The sequence below is a fragment of the Acipenser ruthenus genome, chromosome 45 (genome assembly GCF_902713425.1).
Source record: "Acipenser ruthenus chromosome 45, fAciRut3.2 maternal haplotype, whole genome shotgun sequence".
Lineage (NCBI taxonomy): Eukaryota > Metazoa > Chordata > Actinopteri > Acipenseriformes > Acipenseridae > Acipenser > Acipenser ruthenus.
The window spans coordinates 4,902,237-4,923,446 of record NC_081233.1 but is presented as its reverse complement, the minus strand read 5'-3'; the positions used below and the strand labels follow the sequence as shown (position 1 = coordinate 4,923,446).

The 21,210-nt window shown below is 41.4% G+C and overlaps 1 protein-coding gene across 2 annotated transcripts; it reads right to left on the bottom strand.

Annotated features, from left to right (window-relative positions):
• Window positions 1-65: 65 nt before the first annotated feature.
• LOC117401000 (aquaporin-4) lies at window positions 66-20,279 on the bottom strand. Of its 2 annotated transcripts, XR_009319772.1 has the most exons (6): window positions 20,060-20,279; window positions 7,936-8,295; window positions 6,080-6,244; window positions 5,314-5,394; window positions 1,480-3,392; window positions 66-1,434 (listed from the first exon to the last, which is right to left on the bottom strand). XR_009319772.1 is itself a non-coding variant. In XM_059013462.1 (5 exons), the coding sequence occupies exons 1-5, from the start codon at window positions 20,072-20,074 to the stop codon at window positions 3,177-3,179; spliced, it is 837 nt and encodes a 278-aa protein (XP_058869445.1). In that variant the 5' UTR covers window positions 20,075-20,279; the 3' UTR covers window positions 66-3,176. The 2 variants fall into 2 exon arrangements, 1 of the variants encoding a protein (XP_058869445.1); XM_059013462.1 differs by having other exon boundaries at window positions 66-3,392.
• Between the last annotated feature and the right edge of the window lie 931 nt (window positions 20,280-21,210).

Here is a 21,210-nt window from a genome sequence, read left to right as displayed (position 1 = left end):
TTCTGATACAGAAGCAATGGGGTGTTCTAATACAGAAGCAACGGGGTGTTCTAATACAGAAGCAATGGGGTGCTGTGATACAGAAGCAATGGGGTGTTCTAATACAGAAGCAATGGGGTGCTGTGATACAGAAGCAATGGGGTGTTCTAATACAGAAGCAATGGGGTGTTCTGATACAGAAGCAATGGGGTGTTCTAATACAGAAGCAATGGGGTGTTCTAATACAGAAGCAATGGGGTGTTCTAATACGGAAGCAATGGGGTGTTCTAATACAGAAGCAATGGGGTGTTCTAATACAGAAGCAATGGGGTGTTCTAATACAGAAGCAATGGGGTGTTCTAATACATGTGCACACTGCTGTATTATTTGTATTTATTTCTTAGCAGACGCCCTTATCAGGGCTACTTACAATTGTTACAAAATACCACATTATTTTTACATACAATTACCCATTTATACAGTTGGGTTTTTACTGGAGCAATCTAGGTAAAGTACCTTGCTCAAGGGTACAGCAGCAGTGTCCCCCACCTGGGATTGAACCCACAACCCTCCGGTCAAGAGTCCAGAGCCCTAACCACTACTCCACACTTATAGAAGCAATAGGGTGTTCTAATACATGTGCGCACTGTACCACTATAAAGTCATTCTTGTATTAAGTTCTCTGGTATACATACATTTATACAAAAATAAAGGTTCAAGTTACACATTTGAAAAACTTAAACACTAGCTCATAAAATCCATACAAAGCACAGAATACTTTTGATATGCCAATTATTCGGCATTGCACCAGAACTTTGGCACTTTATCTGATACAGAAGAGACTTTGTTTGTTTTGAGTCATTAACTTTGCATTGGGATAAAAACACATACCATAATAAAACATTGAAATACATTCTGTGATTATACATGACTACATTTAAGCTTCATTTTAGAGCTGTTTCTTCATTTATTTCTGAAGTAGGTATTATTACACATTTGAAAGCTAATTCAATCATTTAAAATGGTAGCTTCAGTGCATTTCTTATCTTAGAACGTACACCAGATATTTAGATTTTTTTCAGTTTATTGTGCCCTTGTTTTTCGCCAGTAACGCTTCTTCACCACAACAAATCCCCACACAGCTCAGGAGAGCTGAAGGTCAGCGGGGGTCCCCAAGCCAATCACCTCTCACGCCCCGGAGTTCCACAGCGAAGGTGAGCCACCGCCCCCTGGAGGACAAAGTCTAACGCTGCAGGAGTCTGTTTTGAGCGCACCGGGTGATCAAACAGGATATGTAGTCCGTTAGAGGGCTGCAGTGAATTTAGATTAGTGCACATTTTTACAAAAGTACAGTTTTCTTAGGCCTGAAATAGTTTGCAATCTACGTCTATTCCTCTGATAAGTGTATGCCTCCCGTGAGCATTGCCCTGTGTACAATACATATCTAGAGTGAACCTCCTGTGAGCATTGTCCTGTGTACAATACAGATCTAGAGTGAACCTCCCGTGAGCATTGCCCTGTGTACAATACATATCTAGAGTGAACCTCCTGTGAGCATTGCCCTGTATACAATACAGATCTAGAGTGAACCTCCTGTGAGCATTGTCCTGTGTACAATACATATCTAGAGTGAACCTCCCGTTAGCATTGCCCTGTATACAATACAGTACAAGACCTATCTAGTGTGACCCCGGAACACCAAAGCCTTTTTAGAGTTCTAGCATTAATAACATTTTCATTATGGAATCTCGCATTCATTCAAATCCAACGTCAGAAAGACTGTGAATCACACTGCTCCAAATTAGGTTGCCAAGCAGGTTCGGAGTTTGATCCCAGGGAAGTCTGAATTCCACTATAAATGTACAGTAGGTTTAAATATACTTTCATTGCACTTGGGAGAATTATCGCTGCATTTTATCCTGGTACTGTACTAAAATATTAAAAAATACTTAAATTGTAAATAAAAATGAATAAATAAAACATGTAATATTAGTAAATATTACAGTGTATGGTTCAGAACTAACAAAAATGAAAACTTTCTGTGTATGATGCTTATTGCAGTTTACAATTTCCCACCACCTGGTGTCACTCTCAAAAACATTCCAAGACAATTACATGATTAAGCCACCTAGAGGCACTGTGGGCTATATACAAATCTCATGAAACAAAAGGTACACTATGTTGCTGGTTGCTGCTGGTCATTCTCTGGTCAGGGGTTGGTCAGTAGTTGGTCTGGTCAATGCTTGCTCAGTAACGGGTCAGTGTATATGCTGGTTACAATGATAGATCATTTAGTTGAGTGGACATTCTGTATCAAGTGTTGTGAGGAGCATTTAGGTGCTTTATTGTGGAGTTCCTGTGAAGGATTTTTATATATTCATCTTTAAACACCGGCTTTTTAGAAGTCAAAATGTGTACCTAAATTAAAATTACGTTGTCATCTGTTTTTATCTGTGGAGTATTGTTGTATTTTAAAAAACAGTTAAATATATTGAATACAACGTTTTATTAGAGGTCTCTGAACTGTGTTATATAATATCCTTGATTTTAATTTAAAATTACAGCGATGGCAGACTTATACTTTAAGCTGAGGGAACACAAAGCCACTTTTTCAGGAACAAGCCTGAAACCTAGTCTCCTGAAACCAAGTTCCAAGTCACAAAGTGGCCTTGTGTTCCCCAGCCCTGCAGGTGTCTGCTCTGAGCTCCCTGGGTGCCTGGCTGGTAGGGTCCGCTGTATCATGATGAGGAGAAACAGTCTCTGCCAGTTTTGCCTCCCGAACCCACAAGAGCACCAGAGCCAATGTGATGCTCCCTCTGGAAACCCCAGTGAAAACCAGCCACTCCACACAGCCAGGAACCTGCACTCCCTTGACTATGTGACTCACCCTGCACACCACATGGTCGTGCCTTTACCAGGGGAGACCCTGGGAGACTAACATATGAATCTTAACGTAATTAAATTTGCAGACTAATGACTTGATCATCTGGATCCTGATTAGCACCACCTAAAGTAACACTGGACAGTCCAAGATTCGTGCTATTCAGGGTCTGTGAAACCAGCTGGATATCTTATTCTTATTCAATGTCTGGACGGTTGCTGGTGCTAATCAGTGCTTGGTTGCTAGTAAGTTTAGGTTGTAACATTGGTCAGTCACTGGGTCAGGTGTGTTATTGGTTGCTTTGGTCAGTCCCTGGTCAGTTGTGGTCATTCTTGTTGGTGTGTTTGGCCCGCATGGCGGACTGTGTGACGGTGGACAGTGAGGACCGTGACGCGCTAGCCGTCTCCATGATCTCGATGTCTTTACACGTGAGGCAGGCGATCAGCTTCTGGCGAGACGCGCTGGCTGCGAAGAAGAACTCATGAGAGAGTCCAGCCAGGACTGCACCCAGCATTGGACCGATCCAGTACACCTGAGACAGGGAGAGAGACAGGCAGGGAGAGAGTGAGAGAAAACACAGCCAGGACTGCACCCAGCATGGGACCGATCCAGTACACCTGAGACAGGGAGAGAGGCAGGGAGAGAGTGAGAGAAAACACAGCTAGGACTGCACCCAGCATGGGACCGATCCAGTACACCTGAGACAGGGAGAGAGGCAGGGAGAGGGTGAGAGAAAACACAGCCAGGACTGCACCCAGCATGGGACCGATCCAGTACACCTGAGACAGGGAGAGAGGCAGGGAGAGAGTGAGAGAAAACACAGCCAGGACTGCACCCAGCATGGGACCGATCCAGTACACCTGAGACAGGGAGAGAGACAGGGACGAGGTGAGAGAAAACACAGCCAGGACTGCACCCAGCATGGGACCGATCCAGTACACCTGAGACAGGGAGAGAGGCAGGGAGAGAGAGTGAGAGAAAACACAGCCAGGACTGCACCCAGCATGGGACCGATCCAGTACACCTGAGACAGGGAGAGAGGCAGGGAGAGAGTGAGAGAAAACACAGCTAGGACTGCACCCAGCATGGGACCGATCCAGTACACCTGAGACAGGGAGAGAGGCAGGGAGAGGGTGAGAGAAAACACAGCCAGGACTGCACCCAGCATGGGACCGATCCAGTACACCTGAGACAGGGAGAGAGGCAGGGAGAGAGTGAGAGAAAACACAGCCAGGACTGCACCCAGCATGGGACCGATCCAGTACACCTGAGACAGGGAGAGAGACAGGGACGAGGTGAGAGAAAACACAGCCAGGACTGCACCCAGCATGGGACCGATCCAGTACACCTGAGACAGGGAGAGAGGCAGGGAGAGAGAGTGAGAGAAAACACAGCCAGGACTGCACCCAGCATGGGACCGATCCAGTACACCTGAGACAGGGAGAGAGAGACAGGGAAGAGGTGAGAGAAAACACAGCCAGGACTGCACCCAGCATGGGACTGATCCAGTACACCTGAGAGAGGGAGAGAGGCAGGGAGAGAGTGAGAGAAAACACAGCCAGGACTGCACCCAGCATGGGACTGATCCAGTACACCCGAGACAGGGAGAGAGACAGATAGGGAGAGAGTGAGAGAAAACACAGCCAGGACTGCACCCAGCATGGGAACGATCCAGTACACCTGAGACAGGGAGAGAGGCAGGGAGAGAGTGAGAGAAAACACAGCCAGGACTGCACCCAGCATGGGACTGATCCAGTACACCTGAGACAGGGAGAGAGGCAGGGAGAGAGTGAGAGAAAACACAGCCAGGACTGCACCCAGCATGGGACGAAATCCATTGAACAGAGAAAGGGTGAGGGGTGAGGGAGGAGAACCAGGACTGAAAGGGATGCAAGTTATCCAGTGTAAAATAATCCAGCTTTAGTTTGCTCTTGCGAATGGCGCAGAGCGGCCTGGGCTTCCACTGTGTAGAAAGGGGTTCACGTCGGAGTTGGGAACATGCTAGTTTGTACTTTTATTGTTATTTGAATTTCAATTTTAAGCAACAGTGAGTTTAGGTTTGGCTATTATTTAAAAGTTGAAAAAAGTGAAATATTTATATTTTATTGGCCTTAAGAAAGGAAAAATGATATTAACAATCAGATTAACAAAATATTTAACGGTATATTCCAGGAATACCCTGTACATTTGTTACAGTTATTTTGTTTGAAAGGGAAAATATTCCGGGGGAGAGGGATGGTCGGTTTATGCACAGTGTTGTAGTTTGTACGGAGATAAATGTTGGTTGATTGATTGAGATACTATTGAATCCGTAGATGTGTTTTTTCAGTCGACAAATGAATAACCTGTGAGAGAGAGACAGAGTTTGGACTATTTGGTTTTCACCCCCCACATTCCTGCAGGATTTTTTGGCCACAGAAAATCCAGTATCCCCAGAGCCTCCCAGTTCTTACCCAGTGATGCTCCCAGATCCCGGTGATTATCGCAGGGCCCAGGGATCGAGCGGGATTCATGCTGCCTCCGGAGAAACGACCCTGAATCATAAGAGAGAAGGAAGGAGCCGTGAGCCACATAACACCATGGAAATCACAGACGAAAAAAGCATGCCTTACCGTAAAAGTGTACAGAACTACAAAATAACTCCAGGCAATAACTCTCACTTATTGCTATCATAAGCGGTTGTAGCTAATTTAATTAATCTTGCCGGTCAAGCACTTTCTTTTACTATATATATATACACACACACACACACATACACTGTATATATATTATATATATATATATATATATATATATATATATATATATATATATATATATATATATATATTGCAAGATCTATGCAGGCAGCTGCTTGAATGCATCTGTGCAGCCGTAAGGAGCAGTTAGCTGCACAGAACTGCACAGATGTGTAAGGATCTAAAACGGCAACAGTGGCCCGCCCCTGTAATTGATGATGCTGTAACAATGGACAGATGTTAATCCCGGCCAGAAGGTAGTATAGAGTCTAGACGCTTTCAGGTACAAGCACAGAACACAATGATTTTAGCAGTCTTGCTTCAGACCACACATAGCCTAGCTCCACAGCTCCATTCTATTACTGCATGTCACAAAGTCATGCAGTAACCCACGTTACTCTGGATACATCTGAGGCAAGTCTACACAAAGCAGAGATGCTGTGCAGAGTACAATCAGTAAAGGTAAAGTGCAGTGTCTCACCGCCGTGAGCACGCCGGCGCTCACTGACAATCCGATGGCCAGGTTCCCTGGCTCCCCCACCTCCCTCCTCCTGTGATCCTCCACAGAGAAGATGGTGAAGACCAGCTGGAAGGTGACAAGGACTTCCATCCCCAGAGCCTGGCCAGCATTGCCCTCTGAGTTCACCTGGAATAGGAATCATAGAAATGAGACACGATTCAATAAAACTCATATCAACACTAGAAATGAGACACGATTCAATAAAGCTCATATCAACACTAGAAATGAGACATGATTCAATAAAGCTCATATCAATACAACAGAACCTTTATTTGGTTAAAAGAGTCATACCATCTGTGTTTCCACTTCTTTTTAATGAGCTACACACGTGCTGCAGGACCTACATCAGCCCTGGGAACAGCACCAACGTCTTTTTAATGTGTTGAAGCACCAACAGAGGATTGACATGGGATAACCCTTCAGTACAATACAGAGGCTGACCAGCACAGCCATGCAGCTCCCCTGGAATGTGAATGTAACTGTGACACAATTCAATACAGCTGATATCAATACAGCTGATATCGTCCTGCATTGTGTCTGAGATACAAGACAGTCAGTAGTGCTCAGAGTTAGGGAGGGGCAATGCTCACATTTCCATTTTGTTGGCATGATACATTGATCTTATTGTATTACTTGTATTGTAACACTTGAATGTATTTGTATTTGCTTGCGATTGTAAGTCGCCCTGGATAAGGGCGTCTGCTAAGAAATAAATAATAATAATAAATAATAATAATTGACACCCTGCCCTCTGGTGCACCACGGCAACAAAACCATTACTCAATAATGTTATGTAATAATTTCTTGTTTTATTATAAGGCTGAATCTCTCATTTATATCTGACAATAGAACAATTACTGAGGCACAGAATGACAGTAATGTAAGCTTCTGAATACAAGTGAAAAGCTAAACTATTAGGTTTTTGAGACCGTATAATAATCTATTTGGCGGGTTTTCTTTTTGTATTTTTATAACATGGCCAGGATAATGTACAGGATTGACCATCGATGGTAATCAAACAATTCGCCACATTTCTGCAGAGTGTTCATAGCACTCCCAAACGATTAGCTCCACATCTCTGCAGAGTGTTCATAGCACTCCCAAACGATTAGCTCCACATCTCTGCAGAGTGTTCATAGCACTCCCAAACGATTACCTCCACATCTCTGCAGTGTTCATAGCACTCCCAAACAATTACCTCCACATCTCTGCAGAGTGTTCATAGCACTCCCAAACGATTACCCCCACATCTCTGCAGAGTGTTCATAGCACTCCCAAACGATTACCTCCACATCTCTGCAGTGTGTTCATAGCACTCCAAAACGATTACCTCCACATCTCTGCAGAGTGTTCATAGCACTCCCAAACGATTACCTCCACATCTCTGCAGTGTGTTCATAGCACTCCCAAACGATTACCTCCACATCTCTGCAGAGTGTTCATAGCACTCCCAAACGATTACCTCCACATCTCTGCAGTGTGTTCATAGCACTCCCAAACAATTAGCTCCACATCTCTGCAGTGTGTTCATAGCACTCCCAAACGATTACCTCCACATCTCTGCCGAGTGTTCATAGCACTCCCAAACGATTACCTCCACATCTCTGCAGTGTGTTCATAGCACTCCCAAACGATTACCTCCACATCTCTGCCGAGTGTTCATAGCACTCCCAAACGATTACCTCCACATCTCTGCAGTGTGTTCATAGCACTCCCAAATGATTACCTCCACATCTCTGCAGTGTGTTCATAGCACTCCCAAACAATTACCTCCACATCTCTGCCGAGTGTTTCATAGCCCTCCCTCTCCCACTCACCTTGTTCACATAGCACTCTGCTGCAGACTTCAGAGGCAGGGTGAGGTACAGGATCCCAGCCCCCAGCGTGGCTCCCAGACACTGGCCCAGGATGTAGCAGGCTGTTCGGAGAATGTCTAGTTTGCGGGTGGCAAGGAAGGCCAGGGTGACTGCAGGGTTCATCTGGGCTCCACTGATCTCCCCGAAGCAGTGACCCAGCCCCACCACTGTGAACCCGACCGCCAGAGCTGGCTGGACCAGGGGAACCGAGCAGCCCTGCCCTGGACTGGGCAGCGAGGAGCCCAGCGCTGCCATCACAAAGATCAGAGAGCCGAGGGTCTCGGCCAGGACTGCGCGCCAGAATCGGCGGCTCTTCAACTCCTATAGGGAGAACAGCACCAACACCAATGACATCAAATAACTTGAGAGAGAGAGCGAGAGACAGAGAGAGAGAGAAAGAGAGAGAGAGAGGAGGGTGAGAGAGACAGAGACAGAGACAGAGAGAGAGAGAGAGAAAAAGAGAGAGAAGCAACCAGACAGGGTGGGGAACCAATTAAAAAGGCAAATGATCTGTGCTTGTCTGGTTCCTAGTAGCTGATTGATCTAAAAATGTGTAAAGTCTGGTCTTAAAGGATCCCAATGATTCAGCCTCAGCAACATGGCTTGTCACACTTGAGAATTATTGTATTTCTTGTTCTTATTGTATGACTTATATTGTAACACTTGAATGTATTTGTATTTGCTTGCGATTGTAAGTCGCCCTGGATAAGGGCGTCTGCTAAGAAATAAATAATAATAATAATAATAATAATACCCATTCCTTACCTTCACCACGCTCAGTGTGAAGAAGTGTCAATCTTTTTTTCCAGCTGTGTCCTCTATTCCTGGTTTCTGTTCAGCACTTAAAGTATTGGTTAGGGTTAACTTTGTCAACCTCTTTTAAGATTTGAAAGACTTCAGCTCAAACCCGCCTCCCTCCCTTTTTGTTCTCTGTTCTCAGTAAATTCACTTTCTTCATCTATCGTGGTAGCTCATTGCTTTCAGCCCTTGGATTGGGTTGGTTGGAGAAGCACTGATGAGATGCACCCAGAATCAATTCTGCCCCCCTCAATACCTTGGAGAGAGGCCAATGAAAAGCTACTAGACTAATCCCACAGCTTAAAGGAATAAGTTACGGAAATTGAGAGAACTGAAACTCTTTAGCCTAGAACAAAGAGGAACTGAAGTATTTAAATGGTATAAGGAGTTGAAAGTTAACCAGCTGGAAATTAAGCAGACACAGACTCACGACAGAGGGTAGAAGACTGATATTCAATCACTGGGATTCTTTAAGATTGAGATCAATCAGCTACTGGAACCCAAGCACTGAACATAAGAACATAAGAACGTTTACAAACAAGAGGAGGCCATTTGGCCCATCTTGCTCGTTTGAATGCTAGTAGCTTATTGATCCCAGAATCTCAACAAGCAGCTTCTTGAAGGATCCCAGGGTGTCAGCTTCAACAACATTACTGGGGAGTTGGTTCCAGACCCTCACAATTCTCTGTGTAAAAATGTGCCTCCTATTTTCTGTTCTGAATGCCCCTTTATCTAATCTCCATTTGTGACCCCTGATCCTTGTTTCTTTTTTCAGGTCGAAAAAGTCCCTTGGGTCGACATTGTCTATACCTTTTAGGATTTTGAATGTTTGAATCAGATCACCGCGTAGTCTTCTTTGTTCAAGACTGAATAGATTCAATTCTTTTAGCCTGTCTGCATATGACATGCCTTTTAAATCCGGAATAATTCTGGTCGCTCTTCTTTGCACTCTTTCTAGAGCAGCAATATCCTTTTTGTAACAAAGTGACCAGAACTGAGCACAATATTCTAGATGAGGTTTTACTAATGCATTGTAAAGTTTTAACATTACTTCCCTTGATTTAAATGTAACACTTTTCACAATATATCTGAGCATTTTGTTGGCCTTTTGTTATAGCTTCCTCACATTGTTTAGATGAAGACATTTCTGAGTCAACATAAACTCCTAGGTCTTTTTCATAGATTCCTTCTTCAATTTCAGTATCTCCCATATGATATTTATAATGCACATTTTTATTGACTGCGTGCAGTACTTTACACTTTTCTCTATTAAATGTCATTTGCCATGTGTCTGCCCAGTTCTGAATGCTGTCTAGATCATTTTGAATGACCTTTGCTGCTGCAACAGTGTTTGCCACTCCTCCTATTTTTGTGTCATCTGCAAATTTAACAAGTTTGCTTACTATACCAGAATCTAAATCATTAATGTAGATTAGGAATAGCAGAGGACCTAATACTGATCCCTGTGGTACACCACTGGTTACCTCGCTCCATTTTGAGGTTTCTCCTCTAATCAGTACTTTCTGTTTTCTACATGTTAACCACTCCCTAATCCATGTGCATGCATTTCCTTGAATCCCTACTGCGTTCAGTTTGAGAATTAATCTTTTATGCAGGACTTTGTCTAAAGCTTTCTGGAAATCTAAATAAACCATGTCATATGCTTTTATCCATTGTCGATGTTGCATTCTCAAAAAAATCAAGCAGGTTAGTTAGACACGATCTCCCTTTCCTAGAACCATGCTGACTGTCTCCCAGGATACTGTTACCATATAGGTAATTTTCCATTGATGGGCTGCATGTCTCATTCGTAAATGGGAGACTTTAAACACTTTGACGCACGTCTATTAATCTGCATCATTAATTTTAAGCAGAAATATCTAAAATACATCTCTCAAAGGACTAAATGAGTCATTCTGGGTTTTTCACCTGTTTCTGTTCAGTAGCTAATTTGGTTAACATTGAGGCACAAAATGACAGCATTGTAAGATATTGAACAGCTCAAACAATTAGGGATTTGAAATGGTTTAATAATCTAGAATTGGAGAGATTAGTTCTGTACTATTCTAATGTGAAAACCGCTCAGCAATGCCGTTTGGCAAACGTCTTCTATCTTAACAAAGACTCTAGGCTGCTAAGGGAAGAGGAAATGAGAACCTACACATATTAGGCCCTAATCGCGATCTTCACATAGCAACCTTTCTGTGATCATTAGCTTCAGGTTTTAAGGGTTTAATTTAAGAAAGCTGAACACGAATCCCACTCTGGATAGCTGGGATTGATTTCATGATCTCATTCATAAAGCTGACCATGGCTCCTGGATATTTTAAACACTCCTCTGTCTCTATCTCTGGCCTTGGTTTGCTCTCCATCCCCGGGATCACTGAAGCCGACAGGCTTTCCAACTACATCCTGCACAAAGAAAACCAATGCATGACATCAAGTGACTTGACTATTTCCCAAAACCTAGTCTATAATAGAGTTAGACTCTGTAGCCCTACATTAAGAGCAGATTCAACCCTAGTCCTGAGCCACACATTGGGCAAACCCCTTGCTCGCAATAACGTATTAGCACAGCTGAGTTCACAGAGTTCCAGGTTTCAGCACCCTCAAAAACAACTGCAGTAGAAGTGAGAGGAAAGGAAGGAAACGGTGCCTGCAGAAATCAGACCACAATTCTGAAAGTAGGACCGAGGATTCAAATATATTCAAAATGGCCGACCGGTAAACTATGTTTATCTTATCAGCTGGATCAACTGCAAAGGTATCTGAGAAACTGGGACCTCTTTCAAATGAACACGTATAGGGGTTCCTAAACAGATCTGTAAAATAAACTCGGAAGCAGCTATTTTGTTGCATTAATCACGCATTCTGATAGTTGATGGCAGGGAGAGGGCACTGGGCTTTGTTGTTTGTTTTGTAGCGACATTTTCTGTAGATATGGGTCATGAAGTTCATGCACGTTGGGTGGGACCACCATGGCCTAACCATGAAGCTAGCTGAAACCAGTTAAGCGAAGAATAACACAAGTGGAGCAGTGACAGAATGAGCAGGATGAGCGCATAACAACAGCTGTCTCACCCAATTATAAGAGATTGGACTAGTATAGACCGCCAATCAACTTAGAACACATACATTGGGTTAGGACAGTGTGGTTGTTTTGCAGGTATAAAATAAGGAGTATTCATCATACAAGTGAGCCACTCTGGGAATTTAACTCATGATGAGAACCTCCTGACCCTGCCTTGAGAGAACGCTCCCGGTGTGCCGGGGGATCTGACCAGTTTAACGCTGGCATCCTATAAACTAATCTGACTAATATTTCTTATCTAAAGAAACATTTGCAATAATTGTCTGCTGTCTATAATCATGCAATGATAGAATGAGTGTTATTAAATAAACTGTGTAATTCGATTTGATTTACCCATAGAAATTGTCATTGTTTTTATTATGATATAGTTATGACATAAAGGCATTTAATAAGTCACACCCAATCCTAGAGTTTTAAACATTAGGCCCAGTTTGTTGTGGTTGTTTACCTCACTATAAATAGCGGCTCAGCTCCTCAGCAGCACAGCAGGGTTTCTCTCTGTTGCTGCTAGAGATACAGAAAGCCACATTGATGTGGGTTGTGTGGCACGGAAACACTACAGACTTTTACAAACATTTTATCTTAAAACGTAATGTATGGCAAACTTGAATTCATTGTGAGAGTCAAGTTTCAGGAACCTACCATTACATTATTATTATTATTATTATTATTATTAGCATTAGTATTAGTATTAGTAATAGCCACAAATGTAATTTGTATTGCTTTTTCATTTCTCTTACTATTTGATTGTGTTTGTAATTGCGAGTGGTTCTGGGTTCTGTGGCTCCATCAGTTTCCCTGTCTATGAGCGTGCTCATAGTTTCCCTGGCTGTGAGCGTGCTCTCAGTTTCCCTGGCTGTGAGCGTGCTCTCAGTTTCCCTGGCTGTGAGCGTGCTCTCAGTTTCCATGGCTGTGAGTGTGCTCTCAGTTTCCCTGGCTGTGAGCGTGTTCTCAGTTTCCATGGCTGTGAGTGTGCTCTCAGTTTCCCTGGCTGTGAGTGTGCTCTCAGTTTCCCTGGCTGTGAGTGTGCTCTCAGTTTCCCTGGCTGTGAGTGTGCTCTCAGTGTGCTCTCAGTTTCCCTGGCTGTGAGTGTGCTCTCAGTTTCGCTGGCTGTGAGCGTGCTCTCAGTTTCCCTGGCTCTCAGTGTGCTCTCAGTTTCCCTGGCTGTGAGCGTGCTCTCAGTTTCCCTGGCTGTGACCGTGCTCTCAGTTTCCCTGGCTGTGGGTGTGCTCTCATTGTGCTCTCAGTTTCCCTGGTTGTGAGCGTGCTCTCAGTTTCCCTGGCTGTGAGCTTGCTCTCAGTTTCCCTGGCTGTGAGCATGCTCTCATTGTGCTCTCAGTTTCCCTGGTTGTGAGCGTGCTCTGTTTCCCTGGCTCTCAGTATGCTCTCAGTTTCCCTGGCTGTGAGCATGCTCTCAGTTTCCCTGGCTCTCAGTGTGCTCTCAGTTTTCCTGGCTGTGATCGTGCTCTTAGTTTCCCTGGCTGTGAGTGTGTTCTCAGTTTCACTGGCTGTGAGCATGTTCTCGTTGTGCTCTCAATTTCCCTGGTTGTGAGCGTGCTGTCAGTTTCCCTGGATGTGAGCGTGCTCTCAGTTTCCCTGGCTCTCAGTGTGCTCTCAGTTTCCCTGGCTATGAGCATGCTCTCAGTTTCCCTGGCTGTGAGCATGCTCTCAGTTTCCCTGGCTCTCAGTGTGCTCTCAGTTTTCCTGGCTGTGATCGTGCTCTTAGTTTCCCTGGCTGTGAGTGTGTTCTCAGTTTCACTGGCTGTGAGCATGTTCTCGTTGTGCTCTCAATTTCCCTGGTTGTGAGCGTGCTCTCAGTTTCCCTGGATGTGAGCGTGCTCTCATTTTCCCTGGATGTGAGCGTGCTCTCAGTTTCCCTGGCTGTGAGCGTGCTCTCAGTTTCCCTGGCTGTGAGCGTGCTCTCAGTTTCCCTGGCTGTGAGTGTGCTCTCAGTTTCCCTGGCTGTGACCGTGCTCTCAGTTTGAAATGAACAGAATAAGTAAGAGAAAAGCAATAGACAAGCGTCTGTTAATAAACTACAATAATAAAAGTAACTGACAAACTAAATTAACAAAACACCCCATACATACGGCAGCAGCGACTCTAACAGCAATTATGAATATGAGAATTCATTTGAACACAATGTTATTAACACAGCACCCTGACACATGGTAAGAAATGCAACAGCAGCTCTAAATTACTCTCACGATGACAAGTCCATTTTGAAAAGATTGAATAAACTACTTGAATTTGAGTTTCGTTATCATATCAGTGCCAAAAAGGTGTTATTTTATGCAAAGTTCCTGTCCCTTTAGGCAGACCATTTACAATGGAATTCAGTTTCACCACAAGGGTATTCTCTTAGGAGGTGTTCCTATACACGGAGATGACTGCATTACATTCATTTTGTAAAACAGAACTTCAAAGCAGCACTGGACCTCAAGGTACGCTACGGTACATTTGAATGGTTACACTCTACCTAACACACCTGGAGGTTAGACATGATTCTGAGAGCTTAGAATGTCACATTACCAGGATGTGATGACAAACAGAAAATGACACACACTTACTCTAAACAACCTTAGTTAAGATCACTCTTATATTTCACGCTGCGCTCTTTCATTTGCAACTTATCGATTCGTATGAATAACACCCTTGAGGGCTGCGAGACATCACTCAGTAACAAGATTTCTGGGATTTCATAATACATTTTCTATTTAAAATAATTTTGTCAGCCAAAATGTATAATTATTCAAATGCTGTTTGTTAGCCGTTGTTCGGACCTTATTCTTCCACTTTTTTTTATTTTTAATGATATTCTATTTAAGGAGTCGTTATCATGATCAGATTCTCCCTCTCGGCTTGTGTGGATTTCTCACCCTGTTTTAAAACACAACGGGCATTTCTCTTTGCAGCCTAAACAAAACCACATAGAAAGCAGGTATTTGAAACAAGCAACTGATTAATCCTAAAAACAAAAGCATACCCGATAAGGAACGACCCGCACCAAAACATCAGCATCACACTGAATACGAGCAGCTTTATCTGAACACAGTGTTTCTGTACAACACTATTTCATGTGCTTTATATCTAACAACTGATCGATGAATTAACCAGAGAACGAAAACTCATCACCACTTCATCAAATCAATTACTATATGCAGTCAGGTTTTTACTGCATTCTGTATTAAAAATGGCAAAATACTGTTGGGGTAAAACATGTTGTTTGATCAACAAATAAACTGGTTGCATGAATAACATTAGCATTAGAGATGCAGCAGTGAAGTGATTATGTCATTGTTTTGCAAGTCTCATTAGGATGTATGAATTGATGGCCCTGAGCTCTGTGTGGAGCCTCACTGGCTTGCTGCTCAGGAAGGTGCTGTCCTCCTTGTGTGTTGCCAGACTCAGCCTCTTCTGTTTCTGTTTGCTTTGTGATGAGAAATAGCAGAATCTAATGAAAAAAAACCTTGTGTTTTAATAATCAGGTTCTCAATGCACACAATATTTAACTATGCACAATAACACAAATGGGTGTTTTCAGTCTAGCCATTTGTTTTGCTTCTTGTTTTTGAGTATTATGTCAATGTATTGAATATTGCTGATATATTCTACAACAGCAGCAACAACAATTCACATTTCAATAGGGCCTTTCACCACAACGATTCCAAAGCGCTTCACATGCAAATTAATAATGAAACTATTACATTAGAAACAGCGCAATACAGAATGTGATGAAACGGAAATTAAAAAGGAGATACAAATGTGAAATTGATTGCAAAATTAGAAAAACTAAAAGATAAAAAAAACTAGTTTGTAGAAATAGAACAATTAAGAGCCTAAAGTCTAAACAAAAATGTTATAAAATTGATATTTAAAAAAATTGTTTAATTGTAAAATTTGAAAAACTAACATAAAAAGCCAGTTTGTAAAAATAGGACAAGAAAAAAATATCATGCATATATATTTTTAAAAGGACAAAAAGAAAATGCAGTTAATTATAAAATAGGAAAACTAAGATAAAAAAGCTATTCTGTAAAAATACGTTTTCAATCTTGATTTAAAAACAGTAAGAGACCCAGCTTCCCTGACAGAAGCCCTTCCTCCTGTGTTCACCGTGGAATAACCAGCAGCCCTGCATCCAAGAGTACGAATAAATCTAAGAGTGCGGCTAGGAGTGTATGCGGGTCAACAACTCCTCTAAGTAACTGGGTGCGAATCCACTCAGAGCCTTACAAGTTAAAAGCAACATCTTCAAATCAATTCTATACTGCACAGGGAGCCAGTGCAAAGAGGCCAAAACAGGAGCAATATGTTCACTTTGTCAGTTTAGTCAGAGTTCTAGCAGGAGTGTTCTGAATAAGCTGTACGCGAGACATCACATGTTTTGGGATACCAGAGAAAAGTGCATAACAGTAATCAATTGTAGATAAAACAAAGGCATGACTAGTCTTTTAGTGTCTGGAACATAAATAATAGGACCCCCTTCACACTTGTGATTTAAAGCAGCCCAGGGCAGCCTAGATTCAGGCCACTGTTTCGATGTGGCTCAGGGTCTGCAATTGCAGGACCAGGGCCAGCCTTTGCATATATATGAACACAAAGCAGAGTTAGGACCGCCTTTTCATATCACATGACCAATGTGGTTACGTACCTCAGTAGACACGCCCACGCGTGTGAAAGGTAAATAGAAAGCTGAATGCTCTGCTAGCCAGACGGCAGAAGAGCAATATTGAATGGTAATTATTTCTACAGCTTACAACTTTAATTATAAAAATATTAAATAAATAAAAAATCTAGCGGGTTAACGTTCAGGTTGTTTCTTTCACATAATATATGAGCTGCAGTGCGTTCATAATGAAGCTTCATTTATCACAATGACCTTTTCTTCCTGTTATTTAGTAACTAAGCGATCAATATAAGAAGTGCAGGATTGTGGATCTCAATAATGATCAATAATGCAGCGACTTGACATATTCAGACACCATTGGTTATTTTGCATGCAGCGATATACAAAGCTACAGAAGTGTGCGTCTTTACATTAAAATGACAATCATTTCTTTAGCTGCTTGCTTTTACACACACGTAAAATACTGTTCTCATCCACATCAACACTGTACTAAGATCATTGATGCACCACAACATTAAGTCAAAATAGTCAATAATATATATATAATTTTTTTATTTTTTATATATACCACACAATTGCTAATGTGTTGCACAAAATATATATATATATATATATATATATATATATATATATATATATATATATATATATATATATATATTAATAAAAAACTGTTGCAAACCAGTTTACTGTACAGTTTACTGCATTACTGTATATCCCGGTTGCTCTTCCATTCTGGTTTATCATTTCATAAAAATAAAAATAAATGAATTTGCCACATTTTAGGCCTTTTTTTACGACCCCCAGATTTCTAATTTCTAGTTTTAGTTCTGATGAGAGTCTCAAGTAACTCAAGTTTAACTCAGGTAACTTTAGCTGGTTCTGAGAGCCCACTAGCATATCTTTGATTAAGAATTGGTTCACAAAATACCAAATATTCTAAGAAAATGTTGACTTGGATATCTAGTGAAGAGATCGTACATATCTGTTACACACATGTCTGTTACACACATATCTGTTACACACGTCTGTTACATACATATCTGTTACATACGTCTGTTACACACATGTCTGTTACACATATATCTGGAAATAGCTTCTTCAATTGTCATGAAACGTGGCATTTATGTTATCTAACTTGATATTGAGCGTCTCAGATTGTGTGGAATTATGGAGGCGTCTCTCTCTCGTCTGTACGACACACTTACGTTTTTACATGTACCCTATTCCTTCCAATTTAAGACACACTTTTTAAACAAATGATTTCTTCTTAAAAATGGGCTGCGTACACAAACAGGAACCTGACTGATTGCCCGAGAAAAGACGAACAAAAATGTTACAGCCTGATGTCTACTTGATACTGATGATAGTGCTGTATTAGTATCAGGTAAAGATCCACAAGAAACTGGCAAAATATTAAGCTCTGAATTAGAATCATGTAGTCAATGGCTTACAGACAATAAACTATCACTGCATTTGGGAAAGACTGACGCTATCCTTTTTAGCTCTATGAGTTAATGAAAACACACTGTGAGCTTTGTCACGTCATGCAATAATGTATATACAGAAAGAAAAGGCTCTGTTAAACATCTTGGCGTTATCCTGGATGAAACAATGTCAGATGATTCTAAAGAAAAATAACTTGTCTCAAATTTTTGTATAGGCAAGCTGTATTTTTTTTATTTGGAAAATTTAAAAAATGGTTACAAGTTACAAGTGGCACAACATAAAGTCATTCTCTTTATAAAAGGCAGGGACTCTGGTTCACATATTGGACAGAAAGAATTCATTAGTATTGGACTTCTCAATGTCAACGATAGAGTCAATCAGTTAAAACCAAATCATGTTTTCAAAATTCATAATTTATCAAGTAATTATTTACATAACCTTGTCAAGAGAGTAGTAGAACAGCATAGTTCTTCTCCTAGGAATAGTATTTATAACTATTGTGCCAGTGGTAAATAGCTCAGCTATGGATACTTATTATTTAACTGGCATACAGTATGGAATTCACTTCCAAACCATATGAAGAGTTTGAACAGCATGTTTTTAAGAAGGTGGTAAAGACATTCTTATCTAATAGGAGACTTCAGATGGAAGAAACCATGCCTTCCTGAATGCTCATGTGACTCATATTATAACCTTTCCATTTTAATATGTCATTTCTTCTTTAATGTGGTTTCCACCCTTTCCATTTCAGCAGAACCCCAAAGGAAATAAGTCGACTTAGTTGATTTTTTGGGTCATCCTTGGTATTGGGTCGACATACTATCTATCTATTTTTATAATTTTTATGTATATTTTTGGACTTTGTAAAAATGGTCTCACTGCTGATCTGTTTTATTAAGGTTTGAACTTTTTACATTTTATTCAACATTCTGCTTTCTTTTTATGAACAATGTATGTGGACTTTTACCAAATAAAAACAAAACAAAACAAAACAAACAGCCATTTTCAGAGAATCGCCATTTGCTTCCTGAGGAATTCAAAGAGAAGCTTTTACAATTTCAGCGTTTCTAACAAACAGAACCAGCTTGGACAGATCGGAAATGCTGACCAGACCCCGTATTTACCCACATGCCAAGCAATACCACAGTTCACAAACACAGAGACAAACAGGTGCAAGAAATTACAACTGGAAATGAGAAGCAGCTCATCACTGTAATGCTCTGTGTGACAGCAGACGGCCACAAACTGCCTCCATACGTCGTTTTCTTATATGTGTAATTGAGGGTGTATCTTTGCAAATGCATCTTTATTTAATGTTTTATTTTTTCCTCAAGCTGAGGGTGAGAAATTTGGGCTGCATCTTAAAATCGAGGGCGTCTTAAATTTGAAGGAATACGGTATGGTAAGAACACATAAGATATTCCATCTACATACCGTGACCCAGCCAGTTGAATACACCATGGTACCAACACCTCATTTTATGATATATAGGTCTTAAATACCAGTTTTCATCAAACTCTTCCTTGCTATACTGTTCTGTCCATACTGGTGATATATATCACGGTCAGAACCTCTTTCTTCACACTGAGAGCTCTGGTTTTGAATTGACAGCCGTGGGGAGGAATGTTACTGACACACTTGTGAATAATATCCTTGCTGTATCAAACATGAAAGTATGAACAGTTAAATGAAATCCGCTTCGTCCCTCACATGCTTTACTATACAGCACCTCTCTGGTCTTCACAGTACTGTACTTACCTGTGTTAGTGCTATGCTTTTACAATGGGAATACTGAATGAAGACAGTATAGAACTGTCAGAAATTCACCAAGTCATCTCTTACATTATGATTTTCTAAACTGAAGAGGAGTCAAGGTTTTTCCCACAATATCAGCATTCATTCCACAATTTTCTGGAAAAAAAATGTGGTGGAAAAACGTGCTAACCCACAAACATTTCAGTACTCAACTGTATTTGGTTTTTAATAAGAAGTCATCTAAAGAAAAATAGTTTTTCCAAGGTGATACGTGAAATTCAAACAGAACACAGCCAACATTCACACAGAGTATTAAGACTCATGTTTGAGGATACTCAATATATCTGTAAAGAGGAGCTTACCTCCTTGAGTGTCATGCTGTTTCTCTCCCTGTCAAGCAGTGATGATGTTAGTCGTGGCTCTGAAACGTGGGCTCTGAGCTCTTGGTTGAATTGTCTTCAGTAGGTTCGGGAGGGAGGGTTACAGGCCCCCCTGTCGTTCTTAAAGACACAGTGTGTATTAACCTGCAGAGCTCAACATGGTCATATTATACAGTTATACAAACAGTGGCAGAGATGTAATCGTTTGCAGTTCTGACTGCACACGCTGCAAAATCATTTCTGTTGTAATAAGAGACAACCTACACACAACATATTCAATATTTATAAATTACAAAAACATGGACTCAGGAACTTCTATTGCACATAAAAAAAGAGTTTAGAATTGTGTTGTATGTTCTATGCACGGGGCGGCATCTCTACATAGATACTGGAATTCTGTCAATTACTTACTGATGAATGGTGAAATCATACATGATTTATAATGCATATATATATATATATATATATATATATATATATATATATATATATATATATATATATATATATATATATATATATTGTGATAGACCAAGGGGCAGGGTGATCAATGGGAGATATGTGAGGGCAGATATTTTAAGGGGATTGCACAAAATGTCCAGCACCAGAGCGCCTACAAGAGACAAAATGGTCACCTGGGAGAACTACAATTACCAGAATCCCAGGTGAAGCTACAGGTTGTGGCCAACTCACATAAATAAGGCCCATTTTGGACAAATCCGAGAGAGAGAGAAACCTGAACTTTGCAAATCTATGTATGACTTGGACTGTTTGGACTTGCCGGCTGTAACACCCTGTTTATGTGAGAACCTGATTTGTGTACCGAGAACTGTATTCCGTCCTGATGACCCTTCTACCTGGGAACAGGGAGAAAATAAATGATTTTATGCCTTGCTCTTGGCGAGATTTTGGCAGGACGGCCACTCCTGGGAAGATTCACTACTGTCCCAAAATTTCTCCATTTGGACAATATGGCTCTGACTGTGGTTCGGTGGAGCCCCAGGGCCTTAGAAATGGCTTTGTAACCCTTTCCAGACTGATAGGCATCAACAACTTTTTTCCGGAGGTCTTCAGGAATTTATTTTGTTCGTGGCATGATGTGCCTCTAGAACCTGTGTGCTGACAATTTCATT

Bases quoted from the DNA above. Each gene is read 5' to 3' on its own strand.
- LOC117401000 (XM_059013462.1), bottom strand. The intron at 6,245-7,935 runs GTGAGTGGGAGA...TTCCTATTCCAG, and splicing joins CAGAGTGCTATGTGAACAAG to GTGAACTCAGAGGGCAATGC. The intron at 3,393-5,313 runs GTAAGAACTGGG...TCCCTGTCTCAG, and splicing joins GGATCTGGGAGCATCACTGG to GTGTACTGGATCGGTCCAAT.